This window comes from Perna viridis, chromosome 9, assembly GCF_037379345.1.
Source record: "Perna viridis isolate PV_CMFRI_1.1 ecotype Kerala chromosome 9, ASM3737934v1, whole genome shotgun sequence".
NCBI lineage: Eukaryota > Metazoa > Mollusca > Bivalvia > Mytilida > Mytilidae > Perna > Perna viridis.
Window position 1 is genome coordinate 12,714,129 of NC_142453.1, and position 23,726 is coordinate 12,737,854.

A 23,726-nucleotide genomic window follows, 5' to 3' on the forward strand; every position below is an offset into this window, starting at 1 on the left:
GTGTGTAGGAAGATACCTGTATAGTTATTTATTTTTTCTAAGACAAAAAGTGACTCTTTAGGTTACAGACCACCAATTCAACCAATGAGCATTTGGAACGTACGCAAAAATAGTCCTACGCAGAAATTACCCCTGTTCCTCATAGTGCTGTGAAAAAAGTTCTCATCTTATTTTAAAAATTTAAACAGTTTCTGAAAGGAAAAACATTTCTGTACATTTTATAGGTGCATTTTGCTTCTTGTGATGTGAAGCCTAATCTCCATAATGATTTTTAAATATACCCCTATCTTGTGAAAACACTGGGATTTCCCATGCTATTTATAGACCCTTCACTTCCGGTGACCAGTACTGCACTGCAAGTCTGCTAACCCCACATGCCATTCTGAGGATTGTGAGCTGACATATGTAGAATCATGCTGATATATAGTCATCTGCAGGTTAAAGTTAAGGTAAAGTCCAGAGAAGCCATTGAATATTGTGAAATTAGCATAGAAGCCTATGGGAAGTGGAATTAGTGGTTTTTAGCCTGGAGAGTTAGGACGATATCCTATTGAAATCAGCATCAAGCTTAAAATGATATGTTTCTGGTTTAAACTTGTAAATAACACAGATAAATTATCTGGTAAATTGTATAATCTTATGTTCAATATGTATGAAAACGGTGATCGATCTTTCAAATGGATATGTTACATAAAATCAATTTTTGATGATATTGGATATAGTGAAATTTGGAATGTACAAGGGAATGTTAATATCAATTTTCTTAAACTTCTTGTGAAACAGATCTTGCAAGACCAGTTCATACAGAAATGGTATTCTGATATTGATGTTTCGTCCAGAGGAAATTTTTATTCGAAGTTTAAAATTGAGTTTCGTCTCGAGCCATACTTACTGAGACTCAAAAAAATATCACAGAACAGTTATATGTAAACTTCGAACATGCAATATAAAATTTCCTATGGAAACAGGAAGATGGTACGGAACACCACAACATGAACGGGTCTGCACTTTATGTCGAACAGGTCTGGGGGATGAGTTTCATTATGTTGCTTTGTGCAATCATGATCTTGTAATCGAACTTAGAAATAAGTATATTCCAGGTTACTATACAGCCAATCCGAATGTTAATAAATTGTATGGAATGATAATGTATTGTAACACAAATGTATTGACTAACCTTTCTATCTTCATCGCAAAAGTTGCAAAACTTTTGTAGGCACACAGTAATCCCATATATAAATATATTTTTTTAAATTGTATACTAGTACACATATTGTCACATTAATCCGCTAAACCTATATGAGAGTTTGACTTTCTTTTATAAACGTGTTGTAAAATACAAACCACGTGATATAATTTCCGGTGATGATAAGGCTAAATGTACTTTTGAATTTCAATACATTTGTGTGACAATGAATTAGTGTATTTTGTTTTTGTGTATTTAAAAATATTGTCTGTTGTCTACTCATTTCGTTTCCATTGTAAACTGTATATATATATTCGCTCCTGTTCCGTAGCATGAACTACGGCTGAGTGTTTTTCTAAATAAAAGTAAAAGTAAAAATAAAAAAAAAGTAAAGTAAGCTTCCTGGACTTTTGTTATTATTAACTTAAAATGTCAAACTTTTTCATTTTCTATTTTTTAAACTACTGACCACATATATTATTCCTATGTCAAACCAATATGTACAAATGTACATGTACTAAGTCCAGTGTTCTAGGATTTTTAAAAAATTGAGGTTTCCTTGGGAAAAATCCATATAAAATCAACATTCCCACAGTCAATGACTGCTTTCCTAACAAAACAAATCCTTACAGCATACGAAGTTTTCAACTTGCCACGGGAAAGTGTAACCAAGTACCTAACTTTCCCTGACCCAAATTTCACTTGCCCTGGGTGACGGGAATAGGAATCCTAGAAGACTGCTTTAAGTAATAAACTGGTTGGTTATGCAAAATTTGTGTTCACAGCACAGAGTTACATATAAATCCTTGTTCACAGTAATGGTTAAGTTTAAATTTAAAAGTATGGTTTAATTGGACTGTCCATTGAGTTGGCTTAATGTGTAAACACAAGTGGAAAAAAAGAGATAGACACCTTAATGCATACTGTATATGCATGCACAAATGTATACAGTAAATGTACCCAATATCAGAATAATGAAATTTCCACTGGGCTTTGCCACATATAAGAAACAAGAATATACTTAATGTATTCAATTTTCTTTTATTATACAGGTACAATGTATCACATTTTACCACAATATGTCTTATAGCAGATATTGAAAACTTTTACAACTGTATTGTTTTACATTTTTATATTAAGTGTCAGTCTTGGACAGACTTTCCCCTGGAAATAGGTAAATACATGTAATATTTAATCTGCGCCTTCCTCATGCTCAAAATATAATGTGTTGATTCTCCCATACTAAACATTTACTGAATTTAAGTCATTGTGTGTCCAATATGCTGTTGAAATGGGTCAAATCAGTTGAATAATTTACATGCAAGTCATGTTTCCTTCTGCTTCATATACATGTGCATTGTCTATTAATTCAATTCACACTGCTTAGGATGCTGAAAATTAAAACAAACCAGTATCAATATACATGTAATACATATAAAAATTGAAAGCTTTTCATAATTGTAAGCTTATAATATCTATATAAGATTATAAATTGCATGTACAATGTACTTGTACTATTTTGTTAAGACCTGATTGAAAAGGATGGTAACAGCACTTGATTGTGTTTTATAATGCAACTTCAGTATGTATTCAATACATTGTTAAGTAGAAAATACATGTTTAATGACAGTTCCCTGGTGGACTCATGTCATATTTAGCAATGAGTAGGAAGTTCGATTCCTCTTGTTCTGTAAATCATTGTAAAATTGAATGGTTAAATGAAATAAATTAAAATAAAAAAGGAACAACCATTTGATCTCTTTGGGAAGAGCTACATTTGTAAACTCTATCCTGCCTTGCTATTTTGTGAAAAAAAGGTCCTGCCTTTATTATTTTAACAATTTTATAAGGACAATCATTGATCCGGTTTTTTTTTCTGTTTCATAAAGTGAATATTTCAATGTTTCTTTTTTATTTCATTTTTAAGCATACCTCCCCCACAAAAAAACATACACACACATACACATACATGTAAGGTGCAAATATAACAATGTAGTTCTGACTTACTGTTTTCTGTTATTTTTGGTTTGCAGTACTGTAGTTTCTAAGCATCTTTTTAATACTGTAATTAAGACAACTTGGATGGTAATGTGTTTGAAATAAATGTACATTTTGTAAACGAAGGTTAATTTCATAATAATGCCTTTCATGATTAAATTTCTACCTTAGTAACTGCATCAATATTAAGCAAATTAATATCGTTGATGAAATTAATCTTGTTTACGATCGCAGCATCTCATACATTATGTATTTCAATGGGCGGTTCCTAAAAACACACATAAGAAATGGCGGACTAGCAAAATATGAACAACAAACTAGCCATGTGTAGAATGAGCTGTAAATGTGATCTAGATCAATAAAATTTCTCTAAAATGCAAATAAATATCATAAATGATGATAAATCATTGTAAAACCTTATCATAATTATGAAAACATTAGGTTCAAATGGGCAAAATCAAGTTTTTTCATAAAACCAAGGCTCGGATTTACCAGGACAATAATAAACGTGGCTTTTCCACTTACCTGGTTAATTTCTTTTTATATCTACCGAATTTGTGTATCTCCTTATGATAAATCCAAAATTTACAACTTTCTGAAACGATATATCACAATTTCACGTAAATCTGTCCATTCGATCGCTAGAAATTACATTTTGAAAAAGTTGTGTTTAAAATCTTAAAGTCATATAGAAATTTTTAACATGGCGGCAACCGGAATATTGAGCCCCCTGTAATAACCCCTTGTGTCCTCCATAACCTGTGGTTCTCGTGTAAAAAGGGAATGTATATTCTGTAGAAAACATTAGAGATCACACTGTGCCGTGGGTCATAATAAAAACCCGTGTGGACCACAAAGAACATTACTTTCTCGGTAGTTTTAGTTTTTCTTTTATTGTTATTGTTAATTTCTACGATATTCAAACAACAAAATTGACTCGCAACAACTGTTTTACTTTTTTAATTATCATAATTATTAAATACAAATCAAAACAAAAAGAACAATAATATACTGAATATATTGATTTTTATTCTCAGAGAAGAAGGGATGTAACAATATAGGTTCAAGGTCAATTCGGTTTACTGGTTGTGATAACTTAGCTACTCATAGAACTCTTACCACACACATCTCTGTATCAGAATGTAAATAAAACCATGTAATTGAATCCATTCCTTTGATCAGATTTGTCAACTTCCCTTTCACCTGTGGCAACATCCCTTCAGCACCAGCGTATAGAGTTGTCACATTACAACTCATACGTTATGTCAGAGCTTGCCGTAACTATGCAGACTTTTTGGGTCGCAATAGACTTCTTACAATTAGGCTTCTGGAACAGGATTATGTTGCTACAAGATTTAAGTCATCACTTCAGAAGTTTTATGGTCGTCATCATCACGTGGATCGTTACGGTGTATCAATCTGCACCATGAAAACTGATTTGTACAACGTGTTTTCCTTTCCTCTTTCGTCTACCCTGGACTTGACTTTTTATGAGCAACTCGGCAGGTTTTTCTAGAAAAGCAAAATACGACTATCCTACCGGTGCACAGGGTCCATGTTCCCAGGTTTAGTTTGTCTGTTTTAATTTCCATGTATGGCCTTTGTTCCTGGATTACATTCTTTTGATTTCCTCTAGAATCTTGGTTCCCTTGATTACTCTTTGTTTATATATCCGAGTTCAGCACTATTACAGATTCTGTATTTGTTAAGTGATTGCAAAGCAGTAAATTGTCATGTCTTCGATTTTATTACGGAAAAAAATAAGGTGAGGCAAGCCACTACCCAAATCTTCATGAATTGCCCATTTGTTGTTTATTAATTAGCCTGGGTGAATATTTGATAGTGGGGGCAAGGCCTAATGACTTAGCCTCATACAAATATTTGCTAATCAAGACTTGCATGTATATTTTGTATATGTAGCCTTTGTGACGGACCCTCGAGCCTGGGCCTTTGTGGTATACGATACAGTATACCCAATTACGGGAACATGCATGTATATTGCCATAAAGGAAATGTCATATAGACTGAGATTATCTCCCATGGATATGCTTGCCTTCTAGTTTCATAATCAATCTTTTAACTTACCTATTGGTTTTCTGAAAATGCTGTTTATATTCTGCCTACTTATTGTTAGCCGTGCACGATCTGTTATAAAGCTTGATGTTTTGAAGGGTAAATATCTTATCATTAAGGTCTTTATATCCCCCTTGGTAGATTTTTAGAAAGCTTTCAGGGTACGATTATAAGGTATATTTTTGTAACATGTCAATGTACCATTTACTCAGTTGAATGGAAAATGGTACCAGTTTTGTATTCATAATGATTACTATGCAAGCCAAAGTGGACAAAAATAAATATTTTGTAATATTAGAAAATGATTTTTTAATATTACAAAATCATTTTTCTAATATTAGAAAAGATCTTTTAATATTAGAAAAGATTTTTTCATATTAGAAATTCAATTTGTAATATTAAAAAATCATTTTCTAATATTACAAATTGAATTTGTAATATTAAAAAATCATTTTGTTTAAATTAGAAAACACTTATTTTCTAATATTACAAATTCCTTATTTAGTAATATTATGAAATATCACACATTTTGTAATATTACAAATTTAATTTGTAATATTAGAAAATCACTTTGCAATAATGCAAAATCTGTCACATTTTTTAATACATGTATTACAAAATGATTTTCTAATTTTAAAAAATTGTAATTGAATACGACAAATCCATTTTCTAATATTTCAATTCTGTTTACCGATTGTAATAACTTAGCTACTCATAGAACTCTTACCACACACATCTTTGTAAATAAAACCATGTAATTGAATCCATTCCTTTGATCAGATTTGTCAACTTCCCTTTCATCTGTGGCAACATCCCTTCAGCACCAGCGTATAGAGTTGTCACATTACAACTCATACGTTATGCCAGAGCTTGCCGTAACTATGCAGACTTTTTGGGTCGCAATAGACTTCTTACAATTAGGCTTCTGGAACAGGATTATGTTGCTACAAGATTTAAGTCATCACTTCAGAAGTTTTATGGTCGTCATCATCACGTGGATCGTTACGGTGTATCAATCTGCACCATGAAAACTGATTTGTACAACGTGTTTTCCTTTCCTCTTTCGTCTACCCTGGACTTGACTTTTTATGAGCAACTCGGCAGGTGTTTCTAGAAAAGCAAAATACGACTATCCTACCGGTGCACAGGGTCCATGTTCCCAGGTTTAGTTTGTCTGTTTTAATTTCCATGTATGGCCTTTGTTCCTGGATTACATTCTTTTGATTTCCGCTACAATCTTGGTTCCCTTGATTACTCTTTGTTTATATATCCGAGTTCAGCACTATTACAGATTCTGCATTTGTTAAGTGATTGCAAAGCAGTAAATTGTCATGTCTTCGATTTTATTACGGAAAAAAATAAGGTGAGGCAAGCCACTACCCAAATCTTCATGGATTGCCCATTTCTTGTTTATTAGTTAGCCTGGGTGAATATTTGATAGTGGGGGCAAGGCCTAATGACTTAGCCTCATACAAATATTTGCTAATCAAGACTTGCATGTATATTTTGTATATGTATCCTATGTGACGGACCCTCGAGCCTGGGCCTTTGTGGTATACGATACAGTATACCCAATTACGAGAACATGCATGTATATTGCCATAAAGGAAATGTCATATAGACTAAGATTATCTCCAATGGATATGCTTGCCTTCTAGTTTCAAAATAAATCTTTTAACTTCCCTATTGGTTTTCTGAAAATGCTAATTATATTCTGCCTACTTATTGTTAGCCGTGCACGATCTGTTATAAAGCTTACGACAAATCCATTTTCTAATATCAAAAATCAATTTCTAATATTAAAAAATAGTTTTTTTTAATATTAGAAATTCAACTGAATTTTTAATATTAAAAAAATGATTTTTTTTAATTTAAAAAAGTGCTTTGTGATATACGAAATCTAATTTGTGATATTAGAAAATGAATTTGTAGTATTAGAATATCATTTTTTTTAATATTAGAAGTGCTCATTTTTGTCCACTTTGGCTTGACATAGATTACAGTACTATTCCTTCACCTCTTGGTGAATAAACGATCTTTTGATTCTGAATGGGGCTGGTAATTTTGTAAATGTTATAATATTTTAGCCTGTGAATATACGAAAATAAATATATTGGCCTCCATTATCTAGAAAGTAAATGAATAAATTGTCTGGCCTCCATATTCTACTGTACCATTATACTGAAAATAGATAATTAAACTATTGTCTGATTCGATCTAAATGTTTTGGAAATATATATTCTGCCCCGAACTAAACTTCCAAGAATAATTATTTCTAATAATGGAGGAAATCCATAAAATAAAATAAAACCCGTCCCAATCATTAATTATCCTATTAGTCTTTAGTATTAATAGGATAATTAATGTTTTATTTTATGGATTTCCTCCATTATTCGTTTCTATTTTCAACATGATTTTGATTTTGTGAACAGCGGATTGATATTCGTGTTGTGACTTTTGGCGGGAGAAAGTGCAAGAGTGAAATATAATGCCGAATTTATTTCACAGTGCGAATTATTGATTTTTTCTTACACTGAGAACATTCGGTAACTCACTGGTATCTAGGCTAAAAACCACTAATTCCACTTCCCATAGGCTTCTATGCTAATTTCACAATATTCAATGGCTTCTCTGGACTTTACCTTAACTTTAACCTGCAGATGACTATATATCAGCATGATTCTACATATGTCAGCTCACAATCCTCAGAATGGCATGTGGGGTTAGCAGACTTGCAGTGCAGTACTGGTCACCGGAAGTGAAGGGTCTATAAATAGCATGGGAAATCCCAGTGTTTTCACAAGGTAGGGGTATATTTAAAAATCATTATGGAGATTAGGCTTCACATCACAAGAAGCAAAATGCACCTATAAAATGTACAGAAATGTTTTTCCTTTCAGAAACTGTTTAAATTTTTTAAATAAGATGAGAACTTTTTTCACAGCACTATGAGGAACAGGGGTAATTTCTGCGTAGGACTATTTTTGCGTACGTTCCAAATGCTCATTGGTTGAATTGGTGGTCTGTAACCTAAAGAGTCACTTTTTGTCTTAGAAAAAATAAATAACTATACAGGTATCTTCCTACACACATACTGAATGCATTTGCAAAGTTTCAGTGAAATGTGACAAGCACTTTTTTAAATATTTGATTTTTAAATATAGGGTAACCAAGTTGTGCGAGCAAAAAAGTGACAATATTCTACCATACTGAAATGCATTAAATATTTGCAAAGAACTTTTTCTGACTTTTCAAATAAAAAATATCAATCACAACTTGTTTTTTAACAATATTAATGAAGAAATAGTTTTAAAAGTAATCATTTTCTGAGAAATTGGTCTATTTTTAAAAATTTATTTCTGACATGCCTCCCCCTTTTTCTTGATCACATGTCAAAAATCCTAAATCTTTAAATTTTCACAAAAGGTGATATATTTGGCTTTAAATTTGTAAATACAGTGTTTTCACATTAAAACATGACCAGTAAAGGGCACCTAAAGCAAAAAAAGTGCTCAATAATGGATTTTCCATGTTGCCATAGGGGAATGCTTATATGGCCTTAACCGCAGTAATGAAAGTGAGTTTTTCCTCATTTCTAACCTAATTTTTGCTCAAATCTACACAAAACTTGATTTCAAGTGCTTATTACTACCATATTTAGGTAAATATAGCCCTCAAAGTTTAATATTTGATATTTTTACTAAATTTTCTACACTTTTTACAAGATAGGACATAAAAATCAGCCAAAAAGACCAATTTTCCATAATTTGGACCTATAACTTAAAAAAATGCATATTTTGAAGGATTTTTGTAGTGTATTCCTCTCATGGCAAAGTTAACAAGATCTTCAAGTAGTTTAAAGCTATTTCAAGAAACTTTCCATTTTGCCATGGCTTCATATTAAGGCTAAAAACCACTAATTCCACTTCCCATAGGCTTCTATGCTAATTTCACAATATTCAATGGCTTCTCTGGACTTTACCTTAACTTTAACCTGCAGATGACTATATATCAGCATGATTCTACATATGTCAGCTCACAATCCTCAGAATGGCATGTGGGGTTAGCAGACTTGCAGTGCAGTACTGGTCACCGGAAGTGAAGGGTCTATAAATAGCATGGGAAATCCCAGTGTTTTCACAAGGTAGGGGTATATTTAAAAATCATTATGGAGATTAGGCTTCACATCACAAGAAGCAAAATGCACCTATAAAATGTACAGAAATGTTTTTCCTTTCAGAAACTGTTTAAATTTTTTAAATAAGATGAGAACTTTTTTCACAGCACTATGAGGAACAGGGGTAATTTCTGCGTAGGACTATTTTTGCGTACGTTCCAAATGCTCATTGGTTGAATTGGTGGTCTGTAACCTAAAGAGTCACTTTTTGTCTTAGAAAAAATAAATAACTATACAGGTATCTTCCTACACACATACTGAATGCATTTGCAAAGTTTCAGTGAAATGTGACAAGCACTTTTTTAAATATTTGATTTTTAAATATAGGGTAACCAAGTTGTGCGAGCAAAAAAGTGACAATATTCTACCATACTGAAATGCATTAAATATTTGCAAAGAACTTTTTCTGACTTTTCAAATAAAAAATATCAATCACAACTTGTTTTTTAACAATATTAATGAAGAAATAGTTTTAAAAGTAATCATTTTCTGAGAAATTGGTCTATTTTTAAAAATTTATTTCTGACATGCCTCCCCCTTTTTCTTGATCACATGTCAAAAATCCTAAATCTTTAAATTTTCACAAAAGGTGATATATTTGGCTTTAAATTTGTAAATACAGTGTTTTCACATTAAAACATGACCAGTAAAGGGCACCTAAAGCAAAAAAAGTGCTCAATAATGGATTTTCCATGTTGCCATAGGGGAATGCTTATATGGCCTTAACCGCAGTAATGAAAGTGAGTTTTTCCTCATTTCTAACCTAATTTTTGCTCAAATCTACACAAAACTTGATTTCAAGTGCTTATTACTACCATATTTAGGTAAATATAGCCCTCAAAGTTTAATATTTGATATTTTTACTAAATTTTCTACACTTTTTACAAGATAGGACATAAAAATCAGCCAAAAAGACCAATTTTCCATAATTTGGACCTATAACTTAAAAAAATGCATATTTTGAAGGATTTTTGTAGTGTATTCCTCTCATGGCAAAGTTAACAAGATCTTCAAGTAGTTTAAAGCTATTTCAAGAAACTTTCCATTTTGCCATGGCTTCATATTAAGGCTAAAAACCACTAATTCCACTTCCCATAGGCTTCTATGCTAATTTCACAATATTCAATGGCTTCTCTGGACTTTACCTTAACTTTAACCTGCAGATGACTATATATCAGCATGATTCTACATATGTCAGCTCACAATCCTCAGAATGGCATGTGGGGTTAGCAGACTTGCAGTGCAGTACTGGTCACCGGAAGTGAAGGGTCTATAAATAGCATGGGAAATCCCAGTGTTTTCACAAGGTAGGGGTATATTTAAAAATCATTATGGAGATTAGGCTTCACATCACAAGAAGCAAAATGCACCTATAAAATGTACAGAAATGTTTTTCCTTTCAGAAACTGTTTAAATTTTTTAAATAAGATGAGAACTTTTTTCACAGCACTATGAGGAACAGGGGTAATTTCTGCGTAGGACTATTTTTGCGTACGTTCCAAATGCTCATTGGTTGAATTGGTGGTCTGTAACCTAAAGAGTCACTTTTTGTCTTAGAAAAAATAAATAACTATACAGGTATCTTCCTACACACATACTGAATGCATTTGCAAAGTTTCAGTGAAATGTGACAAGCACTTTTTTAAATATTTGATTTTTAAATATAGGGTAACCAAGTTGTGCGAGCAAAAAAGTGACAATATTCTACCATACTGAAATGCATTAAATATTTGCAAAGAACTTTTTCTGACTTTTCAAATAAAAAATATCAATCACAACTTGTTTTTTAACAATATTAATGAAGAAATAGTTTTAAAAGTAATCATTTTCTGAGAAATTGGTCTATTTTTAAAAATTTATTTCTGACATGCCTCCCCCTTTTTCTTGATCACATGTCAAAAATCCTAAATCTTTAAATTTTCACAAAAGGTGATATATTTGGCTTTAAATTTGTAAATACAGTGTTTTCACATTAAAACATGACCAGTAAAGGGCACCTAAAGCAAAAAAAGTGCTCAATAATGGATTTTCCATGTTGCCATAGGGGAATGCTTATATGGCCTTAACCGCAGTAATGAAAGTGAGTTTTTCCTCATTTCTAACCTAATTTTTGCTCAAATCTACACAAAACTTGATTTCAAGTGCTTATTACTACCATATTTAGGTAAATATAGCCCTCAAAGTTTAATATTTGATATTTTTACTAAATTTTCTACACTTTTTACAAGATAGGACATAAAAATCAGCCAAAAAGACCAATTTTCCATAATTTGGACCTATAACTTAAAAAAATGCATATTTTGAAGGATTTTTGTAGTGTATTCCTCTCATGGCAAAGTTAACAAGATCTTCAAGTAGTTTAAAGCTATTTCAAGAAACTTTCCATTTTGCCATGGCTTCATATTAAGGCTAAAAACCACTAATTCCACTTCCCATAGGCTTCTATGCTAATTTCACAATATTCAATGGCTTCTCTGGACTTTACCTTAACTTTAACCTGCAGATGACTATATATCAGCATGATTCTACATATGTCAGCTCACAATCCTCAGAATGGCATGTGGGGTTAGCAGACTTGCAGTGCAGTACTGGTCACCGGAAGTGAAGGGTCTATAAATAGCATGGGAAATCCCAGTGTTTTCACAAGGTAGGGGTATATTTAAAAATCATTATGGAGATTAGGCTTCACATCACAAGAAGCAAAATGCACCTATAAAATGTACAGAAATGTTTTTCCTTTCAGAAACTGTTTAAATTTTTTAAATAAGATGAGAACTTTTTTCACAGCACTATGAGGAACAGGGGTAATTTCTGCGTAGGACTATTTTTGCGTACGTTCCAAATGCTCATTGGTTGAATTGGTGGTCTGTAACCTAAAGAGTCACTTTTTGTCTTAGAAAAAATAAATAACTATACAGGTATCTTCCTACACACATACTGAATGCATTTGCAAAGTTTCAGTGAAATGTGACAAGCACTTTTTTAAATATTTGATTTTTAAATATAGGGTAACCAAGTTGTGCGAGCAAAAAAGTGACAATATTCTACCATACTGAAATGCATTAAATATTTGCAAAGAACTTTTTCTGACTTTTCAAATAAAAAATATCAATCACAACTTGTTTTTTAACAATATTAATGAAGAAATAGTTTTAAAAGTAATCATTTTCTGAGAAATTGGTCTATTTTTAAAAATTTATTTCTGACATGCCTCCCCCTTTTTCTTGATCACATGTCAAAAATCCTAAATCTTTAAATTTTCACAAAAGGTGATATATTTGGCTTTAAATTTGTAAATACAGTGTTTTCACATTAAAACATGACCAGTAAAGGGCACCTAAAGCAAAAAAAGTGCTCAATAATGGATTTTCCATGTTGCCATAGGGGAATGCTTATATGGCCTTAACCGCAGTAATGAAAGTGAGTTTTTCCTCATTTCTAACCTAATTTTTGCTCAAATCTACACAAAACTTGATTTCAAGTGCTTATTACTACCATATTTAGGTAAATATAGCCCTCAAAGTTTAATATTTGATATTTTTACTAAATTTTCTACACTTTTTACAAGATAGGACATAAAAATCAGCCAAAAAGACCAATTTTCCATAATTTGGACCTATAACTTAAAAAAATGCATATTTTGAAGGATTTTTGTAGTGTATTCCTCTCATGGCAAAGTTAACAAGATCTTCAAGTAGTTTAAAGCTATTTCAAGAAACTTTCCATTTTGCCATGGCTTCATATTAAGGCTAAAAACCACTAATTCCACTTCCCATAGGCTTCTATGCTAATTTCACAATATTCAATGGCTTCTCTGGACTTTACCTTAACTTTAACCTGCAGATGACTATATATCAGCATGATTCTACATATGTCAGCTCACAATCCTCAGAATGGCATGTGGGGTTAGCAGACTTGCAGTGCAGTACTGGTCACCGGAAGTGAAGGGTCTATAAATAGCATGGGAAATCCCAGTGTTTTCACAAGGTAGGGGTATATTTAAAAATCATTATGGAGATTAGGCTTCACATCACAAGAAGCAAAATGCACCTATAAAATGTACAGAAATGTTTTTCCTTTCAGAAACTGTTTAAATTTTTTAAATAAGATGAGAACTTTTTTCACAGCACTATGAGGAACAGGGGTAATTTCTGCGTAGGACTATTTTTGCGTACGTTCCAAATGCTCATTGGTTGAATTGGTGGTCTGTAACCTCTATATAATAAATTCTGTACTTTTTACGAACCATCCATTTTTAATATGGTAATTGACCGGTTGAATTCGGCATTCCTATTATTATTACATTGACTTTGTAATACAGATGGATGATAGAGTACATATTTTGTTTCCGCAATCCCCCACCTTAAACGCTCTGTGAAAATTAACGAAAACTCATAGCGAGTAGCATTGTGCATCTGTTATGTTTGCTAATAACCCGTATGACCATAAGGTTTTCCTTTGGGCTTTTCAATACTATGATTGATATTATTAATTTGGTTTGTGGCATTTTTGTTTTTGCTATTTTTATTTTTGAACTGAAGGAATTAGATGTTTCCATAACTCATATGGACATGGTGTGAGGGCAATCCTGTATACACAACTCCTCCTTAAGCGTTTGATGATTTTTTTTCTGACTACATTTATCATGTAGAAATAGTTATTAGTCATTTTTATCGGTATTTTTTACACAGGAAGATTTTCCCCATTTACACTGAACTCAAAGCTCTCTAAATGACAAATCTCTATGTTTTTGAATAGTATATTAGGACCCATTCTCGTGAAATCACGGGGTTCCACGACGGGACTTACATACCCTATTGTGTGATTATTGACGTAATCTATCTGCTGTATATTTGTTGTTCTCCACTGCAATATTTATACAATGTATTTCTGTTTTGTAGTTTTTACTTGTACACCATATGTGTTATATTTGTGTAATTAATACTGGTCAGTGTAATCAAATCAGTTCAGATTGGCTTTCATTTCATGATAAGCATGGTAGTTATGCCACACCCCAACTGCTCATGCATATTCATTATTTTGAACTGTAGAAGCACGTGCAGTCTGGGAGATATAAAAAAGAATTGATATCATTTTTTGGGGGAGGGGAAGGACTTGGTTAGATACTGTCTTAAGGATTTTTCAAGATATATTTGGAAGTGAATTTTTATAATGTCAGAACTGATGCTATATTCATATAATTTAGTTTATTACAGAATAATAGAGCTCTATCTTATATTTACTTTTATTTAAACTGCAAATAATTAATTGGATTTCGGTACGTACAGTACGAATCTAAAATATGGTATATCAATGGACTTTTTAATGCTAAAACATATAACTCCCAAGACACAAAGTTTTGTGTTTTTTCTTTCTTTCGCGACTATATTTATTAACCTAGACTTCTGATTTTTTTTTCTATGTTCACACCAGTAGGCAGAGGGGTCATGTATGTGACTAACACCCATTCCCCTAGGGAAGCAAAAAAGTGCGATAAACTTAAAATCGGAGCCTTAAATTTGTTAAACACTATTAAAATCCGGAAAAATATTAATCCAAGTAACATTATTTAAGACCCCCATAAATTGTCTGATGTCAAACATATATGTAACAAATATGTCAAAATCATTTTTTGACATAACTAGTCTCCTTTTATACATATCTGTATTTTTAAAAAAAAAAAAAACGTACATCCATTTCTCGCTTACGTCAACCAAATTAGGAAGGACAACTCTTATAATGATCCTATTTCATGCTCAATCCATGAAATTTAATTTGTATCTTAAAGGCTCATCTACCGAAATCAAACTAAGACTGGTTACATAGTTTGTTTATATTACTGCTATGGGTTACATATATCACTCAAAGACTATCGGATTTTTATAAAGATTGCTGCTAATTTTTCACAGGTACTTTCATCAAGGACTGGTCATTGATAAAGGTAAAGGGGTGGTAGTAAAAGGTGGGGGTCTTGCTATTTTAGATATCACAATTGCAAAAGGGGGGTCTGTAAAATTTTAGATATTTAGAATGGAATTTTGATTTTTTTCTGGTTTGTATGAAATAAACTTCATTTCTGCTAAATCCCGTATCCTATATCTAAATTGACTACAAAAAAAATATCTTATATGATATGTTGATCTATTCAAAACAAGACTTTATTCATTTTCAAAGTATGAATTACTGTCCATTATACATTTATATACCAATGTTGCTGGTAATATTATTGGAGTTTTTTATGCGCTTAAGAATGTGTAAAAGGTGGTGTTTCGAGCCATTTAAAAAATTTTAATTACAGTTTTTTTTTATCTGTATCAATGCAACGTGATTTGCAACATAACGTCGAAAAGTTCATATACATGATATACACGTACGTATATGGAATATGAACTGCTAAAAGATATGTAAAAGGAAGGTCCTACTTAACCTTGGTACCCAAGTTTTTTCGCCAGCAAAATATGAAGAAATATGGACCATATTCAAATTGTGTTCTTAATAAAATGCAATTTGAAGAATCTTTACCTACCTCCTGGACTGCTACATAAACTACTACAATGTAAGAGGTTGGACTTCTGTTACTCCATACCCCAACCCAAGTCCGAAAATAGGTTGCCAAACAACATCTAGCACTGCTGTAGTAATAAACAGACCACCCGTTTAGGCCTAAAAAATGTTCCCGGTCACATACCGACCCCTCTTCAGACCCCCTATCCAAAAGTTTTTATTTGTGATCTTGAAAAAATAATAATCAAAAAGTCTGCCGATTGTCTTTCAGAAAAAGAAGAAAATAAAGCCAAAGATGTATTTTCTTTATCATAGATGGAAAATCAAGAGTTAGAAATACCGGCTGTTTATATTTAGAATCGATTGCAAACACACATGACGGGTGTATGCTCTTGGTCGTGGATAATCCCTTTTGGGATTCGGCACTTGAGATATTTTTTTTTGTTTTGACCACCGCTATCAAACAAAAAATATCTGAAGCACCGAATCCCAAAAGATATTTGGCCGTGGACTCAGTCTAAAATTATTAGCTGCTTAGTCTTTGTATATTTGGTTTTCATTGTATTCTGAGTTTGATGTCACTATTATAAATCACCTGGTAATGCTTTGAATGAATGAATGAATGAATGAACGTGGTCACATGACTACTATAGTTTCCACAAATACACAATGACCCACATTCACGGGTATGACTATCTATGCCCGGGGACTGTGTAAACGCTTCGATGCTTTACACTGTCCGTGAGAGGCCCCAAATGATAGCCAATGGCGTCAAGAAACCCCTCTGTCCGTCATGAATTACAAATACCACATATGAGTGCAAACCGGGTATAACAGTATTGAGTATATATGTCAGCACGAAAACAAAAATTAAACCAAGTATAGGAATAGTCAGCTGATGGTCAGCGTCTCACACATAGTGCAAATGATTGGCTAAAACTGTGTTATGAAAGTTTTTTTTTGGGGGGTGGGGGGTGGGTGGGGTGGGGGGGGGGTTTAGTGGTTTATATCCACAAAGACTGTCAAATTATCAACTCAATTATCTGCTAGAAGCAACGATGTCCTAGCTTTATAATGCACGAAATGAAGGTTGTAACGGATATACGGAAAGTGCTATCGTTTTCAACTTAATTGTTATAGTGTTATTTAATTAGAAAGATCCCGGGCTTCATCAGCGGTTTGGGTTCTTACATTTCGTAGAACAATATTAAGTCAAGTGGATTGGACAACTGTATTCATTGCACCAGACTCAACCTCTGTGTCCATTTCTATTTGTATTAACATACTTTACTGATGTTTGTCAAACTTACGATACGCGTAAAGCGTTTCTTAAAAAAAAATATTGTATAATTCTTATTTCTGTTACGAGTTACATCTACAATAGGCTGAGAATTAAAGGTCGAAGTACATATTTGAATACATTGGAGTGAATTCCGATGCTTTATTTCCACTCTCTTTAATTGTTTGAGAGCTGAATGGTATTTGGTAATAAACGCTATTTTTTTTATTAAGAATTGCACTGTCTCACTGTCTAATAATAAATTATCTCTTATACAACTTGGAAGTTTCAAGTATGATGGATTTTCAATTTCTACATCCTTTAAGTCAACACAGTTCATTTCAATAATTTGTGTTTCTAATGTGACGTATTATCTCGACTTATATGCAGCACTTTGAATACAACAATTCATTGTGAGCTTGACATTTCAGGGTACTGCAAAGCCTCTTCTTTGTACATGTGTGTGTTTTCATCGGCGCTACCTGTTGATAGTAGGTCTAGTAGCTGTGCCACTTCGTCCTTCCATCCGTTTGTCTGTCACATTAATGCATGGTTACTCACTTTATGTAATCTATAACTCAAAAAGTATTTTAGTTATATTATTCAAACGTTGCACAGTTATTAAATATATGTTGGAGAAGTGCACCTTTTACGAATACTTTTTTGTCATTAAAATGACTAAAGTTAACCAATATCATTTAAACTTTGCACGGTTATTATATACTGTACATATTGAAGATTATGGAGAAGTTTTATATTTTTCCGTACATTTTGAGCATGTTGAACTTAGCCATTTTTCCCCGCAGTATATGCTATCATTAGTACATTACTTTGGAAATTTGAAACCCACACTATAGTGTTTTCACTTGCTTTGAGATTCAATATATATTGAATATTTTGAAACAGATTTTTAGGTTATTTGTAGTGCTATGTATTGAGTAAATCAATGGATAAAAAGGGAGGTTGAAATTTCATTGATTTTTGGAAGGAGGATCTTGATTTTCCACCGAGGGGTGTTGAAAAAGAAATTGTGAAAATTGAAAAATGAAAGTAAACGACAAGTCCCATACCTGTACTCGTGTATCGATTGTCTTATACAATTTCAGGTATAAAGTTGTAAGTTTTCATGGAGCTGAAACCATCCCAAATATTTTATTCTCAAGACTCGATACTAAACCGATTTGGTGACTACACTCAACATGGACACTTAACTATCGGAGAAACATTAGATCAGTTGTTAAACGGTTACTGTAACGTAAATGATATACCTAATATATCGGTTGTTTGGACGAAGGGAAAGTATTTTACTGCTGATAATAGACGATTGTGGGTGTTCAGGAAAGCTGAGGAAATTGGTTTCTTGGATACTATTGAGGTTTATCAAAACAATTCTATCAAGGAAGAAAAACTCACAACATATAATGGCGGCACCTCTATTCGAGTTCGTGGGAATCCGGGTGGCAGAGTCTGGCGGAAGTGGAAACCGAAATCATCAAGCTCATATCGGCGCAAATTTCACGAGGAAAGCACGAGAACTACCCCAGAAAGTCGTATCTCAACTCAAAGTGGCTCTGGGTCTAATACAAACGTAGGATCTGTTCCGCATATCACTACTAGGCAAATGTTTGATCCAGACAATTCTTCAAAGCATGAAACTTCGCGTCGACAGAAACCTATTTTGGCGTCAAGCAGTAGTCAGCACGGAAGAACCCCAAAAAGCCGTTTCCAAAACCACAATGGATCTAACTCTAACAAATACCGAGTATCTAGTTCGGCTATTACTTCGATGCAAGTGTATGATTCATACAATTATTTTAAAGATGAAACTTTGCAACAACAGAAACCTGTTTCTGCTTCAAATATTAGTCGAGTTCATAGCAGTCCGTCATACCGTGAAACTGAAACATTGTTTCGTTCTTATGAGAAAGGGAGAAACCGATCGCAGAAGGAAAACAGTGGATGTTGCACTATATTGTGACATGTTGATGAAGAAATAAGATTTACTAAATTCACTTTTGAACAAAATAATTATGTACTTATTACGAAAGGTTATTGTGAGTATTTTGCTTTGTTATAACTATATTTAAATAAATAAAGTTCAAATAGTACATCATAAGTTCTTAAGATTCGACAAGGTTTTATTATCACAGCAAGTAGTTTGCGATGACGTGTTGCTTTAGCCATGTACTACTGTAATCAAAGTTCAAAGGAGAATTCAGTGTATATCAAACTAAATTTAGGGATCAAAATTTCATAGTACTATGGAGCGCTACTAATGATGTTCTTACTACTTACATTGTACCAAGTGTCGTTGAATTCTTTTATGTAGTTTCAGAGGAGTCAGACAGACGGGCTCGTCAAAAACATCATACCCTCAGCAACTGTTTTTCGGGGATAATAAATTACTTTAAGCTTTGATTCTCTACAACTATTATCTATGGAAAGTCATGACAACCATGTACTTAATCAGTGCGAAACTCTCCTAATACAGACAATTTTATTACAGAAGAGGGGATAAATGTAGTGTACTGTATATCAACACCGTAATTCAGAGGGAATGGTTCCTTAAAACAAAACAAAAAACAAACGAGCTGCCATTGATTATGGTCCAGATTAGTTCAAAACTTTTCATATAGCCTATAGCTGGCCGAGTGGTCTAGGGCGCTGGACTTTGTGCAGGCGGTGTCGATATTGATGTCACAGCGGCACGAATTCGAGTCCCGCGGAGGGAACGTCCATAAATTTGCTTCGCAAATTTGACAGCTCTAACATCGTAGGGATTTTTTCAGACCCTTATATACATAAATAATATGGTCTGAAAAATTTCCAACGGTGTTCGAACGGATACATATTTGAACACATGCTTAAATTTAATAAGTATGGACACAAATTTCAAGCTCTGAATTAGGATTGAGATTAAATATTTGACACATGATATGTATTCCCCCCGAATTAATGTGGCTCCTTTTTGGTCCCTAACTCCTAATCAATACAAGTAACATAGCAAGTAAAATTAATCCTTGTCCTCCTCTTAATGTATGGCACTTTGCGATATAATTTCAAGGAGATCTTAAATTATTGTGAAAACATCAGAAAAATGCTTGTTTCTTGTCCTTTTTCTGAAATGGTTGAAGTGCCATCCTTTGGTAGTATGGTGCATTGTTCTTCAATATCAAAAAGATCTATTCACACTTGACCTCGAGTTATTGTCCAATATCAGGAAAATGATTGTTCTTGGTTCCTTTTTTGGCCCCTTATTCCTAAACAGTTCTAGTCACAGCCTTCAAAAATAAATCAGTTCCAGGCTTTCTTTTGTGGTATAGCACATTGTATGATTCCATGCAGATCTATGCACATATACTCAAGTTATTGACTGCACATCATGCTTGTCTCTGGTCCTTTTTTTGTCCCCTAATTTCTAAACGGTTCAAATCACAAACCCAAAAATCAATCTTAGATTTGCTGTTGTTGTATGGCGTCAGGCTTGTCGTAAAAGGCGATTAAAGAGTCCTTAGAACCTTGACCTGGGAGCCGGGGCGCTCTGCCCACAGAGCAGTAGGGTTGTGTGCCCCAGGTGTACATGGGGTAACCCTGGCATGTTACATTCTGGGATCGTTAGACAAAACACTGAAATCCCAATTGCATATCATATAAGTGCAATTTGTTGCATGGAAAGATACTACGCTCCTCGCACGTTACAGAACCCTGTGTGTTATTCAATCGGAGTAGGAACCTTTGCGCTCCGCCACAAGATGCTAAATTACCCGACCCTACCCACCACTCCTGTCTTTTGTTGATGCGCAATACATTTCTCGTTATACACAGTACATCTTATGGTATACATAGTGTATTTCACATTATACGTGGTCGTGGACTCATTATACGCGGTGCATATAACTTTATGTGCAGTATAACTGTCATTATACGTGGTGCGTTTTTCATTATATGCAGTACAAAACTGGGTATACGCAGTACCTTTTACATTATACGTGGTACATATATCGTTATACACAGTGCATTTTGCAATATACGCTGTACATTTCATGTTATACGCAGTACATTTTCTAATATGAGCAGTAGATTTCACAGTATGAGGAAAGACATTATACGCAGTATTTTACGCCTCATTTGCAGTAGTTTCAACTTTATACATAGTACCTTGTTTTATATATGCAGTGGAAAATTCACGGGATATACGCAGTGCATTTGTCATTATACGTGGTTCTTTGGACATTATACGCATTAGATATTTCGTTATGATGATGATCATTTATTCTCGTTACTTTCCGTAAATGTACGACTGTAATCGAACCCGCGGACTATTTTGTTGGAACTTTTTTCACTCTGGCGCCCTAAATGTCGTCTGTAAAACTGAAGGCCTGTCTGGAAGAAATTGGTCTAGGACCCCTTCTGCAGAATTTCGTCGACGAAAAGATTGGTGATGAAACATTCTCTTTTCTTTCTGATTTTGATCTCTCAAGGATTGGCATCTCAACGATTGGGGACAGAGTAAGGCTAAGGGAGAAAATAGAACTATAGATGTACCAACCACGAGTAGTGGATCGACGATGTTTGGAGGTGACTTGTATTTTAAATAGCAGAAGGGGTCGTTTCTGCAGATTACCTTTGGTTGAATAGTCAAATCCATACATAGTAAATTTATGTTTAACAGGGATAATAGTTTGTACGGCATTCGATTGCGTGGCCTTCATTTATTTTAAAAAAAGCGTCCATTAAAAAATGTAGACAATAGTTTGGTATGAGGCTTCAGTATGATGAGTTGTACTGTGTATCTTTATTTCATAATGGTCGCGTATCAACTTCCTGCTTAACGGACATTTAACTTAGAATAACATGGCCAACGCATATAGTTTAATCAAGCATAACTTTAAAACCATTCATCAGAATGATTTGAAAGTTGGTATGAGGCTTCAGTATGATGAGTTGTATTGTGTTTCTTAATTTCATAAAATTCCTATTTTATAAACTCTAGAATTATTTTTATATTTGATGCTCTAAATCTAAGAAACCCTTAAGATTGTAAATAGTTCTTATTCTTATTTTAGATTATTTCATCGCAGGGGAGGAAACTGATGGACGCTGTAAACTGCTACCACAGTGGAGAGGATTATGGGCTTCTGTTAAATCAAATTAACTATTTTTTTTTTGTTTTTTTTTGTTTTTGTTGTTTTTTTGTTGTTTTGTTTTTTTTTTATTTAATATTCATCAAACTTGAAATAACTTGTAATTAATTAATAACTCCTATAATGTTTGCTCCTGAGCTAGTGAGTTTTTTGTGGAAAGCAATGGATACGTAACAAAACACTTTAGAAATTAATAGTTACCGACAATTTTGATGTAGACCATCATACATGTACGTTTTGTCACTCATCTAATTTCCCCTTTTATTCTTAAAATGAAATTTGTCATTGTGAAAAGCTAGGATTTAAAAGTTATTACATAGTATTCGCTTGAGAATATATGCATGTACAATGTACGTATTGACCATGGAATAGTGACCTCAAGTAATAAAGCTATACAATGTATTATACACAGTCCTTGATACAGTCCTGTAAGATGAAAAGGTATTGCGGTTACTGAAGTACGTGTCAACAAAATTATTTTTAAGTAAAACTGAATTATTTGTTTGAGAACAAACTTTGTAAAGTTAATTTCAGAAGTTAAATTGTAATTATAAGGTCATCCAGATTTCCTTTTTTACAGTTTAGTTGAATATTATAGTTTTCTTTAGTACCGCACAACCATAGGCCTGTAACTATAGGTCTATGGCACTACCCGTAGAGACATGTAATGCAGTAGGTAGCTGCCGAATACTAGTAAATTATATCATTAGAAACAACGTATGCATGCGAAAATCTATAGAATGTATAAGAGTCATAAAGTTTTGCCAATTTTGTATAATATCTATTTTTTTCTTCGAAAGGTCACCCAACAGTTAGGAATCTATGGACCCGACCGCCGTTGACACACTTTTAATGTGCACCATGTATTCGTAATAGATAAATAAGCTAAAAATCCCACGTGCACTACTAGTGTGCAGCCGAATCTGTTCTAATCTGCTTAAAAATATGACATACAGGAAATCGGAATTTCATATGGTTGTCTTACAGTAAAAACAAAACCAAAAACAAACAAAAAACCAATACACATTCCCAAAATACAGCATCAATCTCTCTATCTACTGGCCCGAGATAATTAAGCAATGACACCAGTATTTTAAAATCTAGCAAGTGATATTATAATTATATAAGAGAATGGAATTCCACATACGTCTATACTCTGCTCTCATGCGTATAGTTCCAAGTTACATTTATTCCTTGAGAAATACCTTGCTGTTGTACATTTAATCCAAAGGCAAAACCTTTTAGCATGTTGACGTTTTAATTTTACAGATTACCGCGTCTTTAAAGCATTTACTCCGGGCACTAGCATTTTCTCTTTACGAATGGCGCCACCTACACGTGAAAAATTTAGGTTTCAAAAGAAAT

At 33.3% G+C, this 23,726-nt stretch overlaps 1 protein-coding gene and 1 long non-coding RNA gene across 5 annotated transcripts; one reads left to right on the forward strand and one right to left on the reverse strand.

Annotated features, from left to right (window-relative positions):
* Positions 1-2,211: 2,211 nt before the first annotated feature.
* On the reverse strand, positions 2,212-3,998 carry LOC148606824 (uncharacterized). Of its 2 annotated transcripts, XR_015915464.1 has the most exons (3): positions 3,710-3,936; positions 3,194-3,248; positions 2,212-2,577 (listed from the first exon to the last, which is right to left on the reverse strand). It is a non-coding gene; the product is annotated as an uncharacterized LOC148606824 (long non-coding RNA). The 2 variants fall into 2 exon arrangements; XR_015915465.1 differs by lacking the exon at positions 3,194-3,248 and having other exon boundaries at positions 3,710-3,998.
* A 1,232-nt stretch (positions 3,999-5,230) lies between these two features.
* Positions 5,231-22,763, forward strand: LOC148606825 (uncharacterized). 3 transcript variants are annotated; one of them, XR_015915072.1, is made up of 3 exons: positions 5,231-5,356; positions 18,324-21,795; positions 22,284-22,763. XR_015915072.1 is itself a non-coding variant. In XM_088544680.1 (2 exons), the coding sequence occupies exon 2, from the start codon at positions 18,344-18,346 to the stop codon at positions 19,193-19,195; it is 852 nt and encodes a 283-aa protein (XP_088400806.1). In that variant the 5' UTR covers positions 5,231-5,356; positions 18,324-18,343; the 3' UTR covers positions 19,196-22,763. The 3 variants fall into 3 exon arrangements, 2 of the variants coding, with proteins under 2 accessions (XP_088400806.1, XP_088400807.1); XM_088544680.1 differs by having other exon boundaries at positions 18,324-22,763; XM_088544681.1 differs by lacking the exon at positions 5,231-5,356 and adding an exon at positions 13,054-13,421 and having other exon boundaries at positions 18,324-22,763.
* The last annotated feature ends 963 nt before the right edge of the window (positions 22,764-23,726 follow it).

Coding starts and splice junctions, on each gene's coding strand:
- LOC148606825 (XM_088544680.1), top strand. CDS start 18,344: ATGGAGCTGAAACCATCCCAAATATTTTATTCTCAAGACTCGATACTA.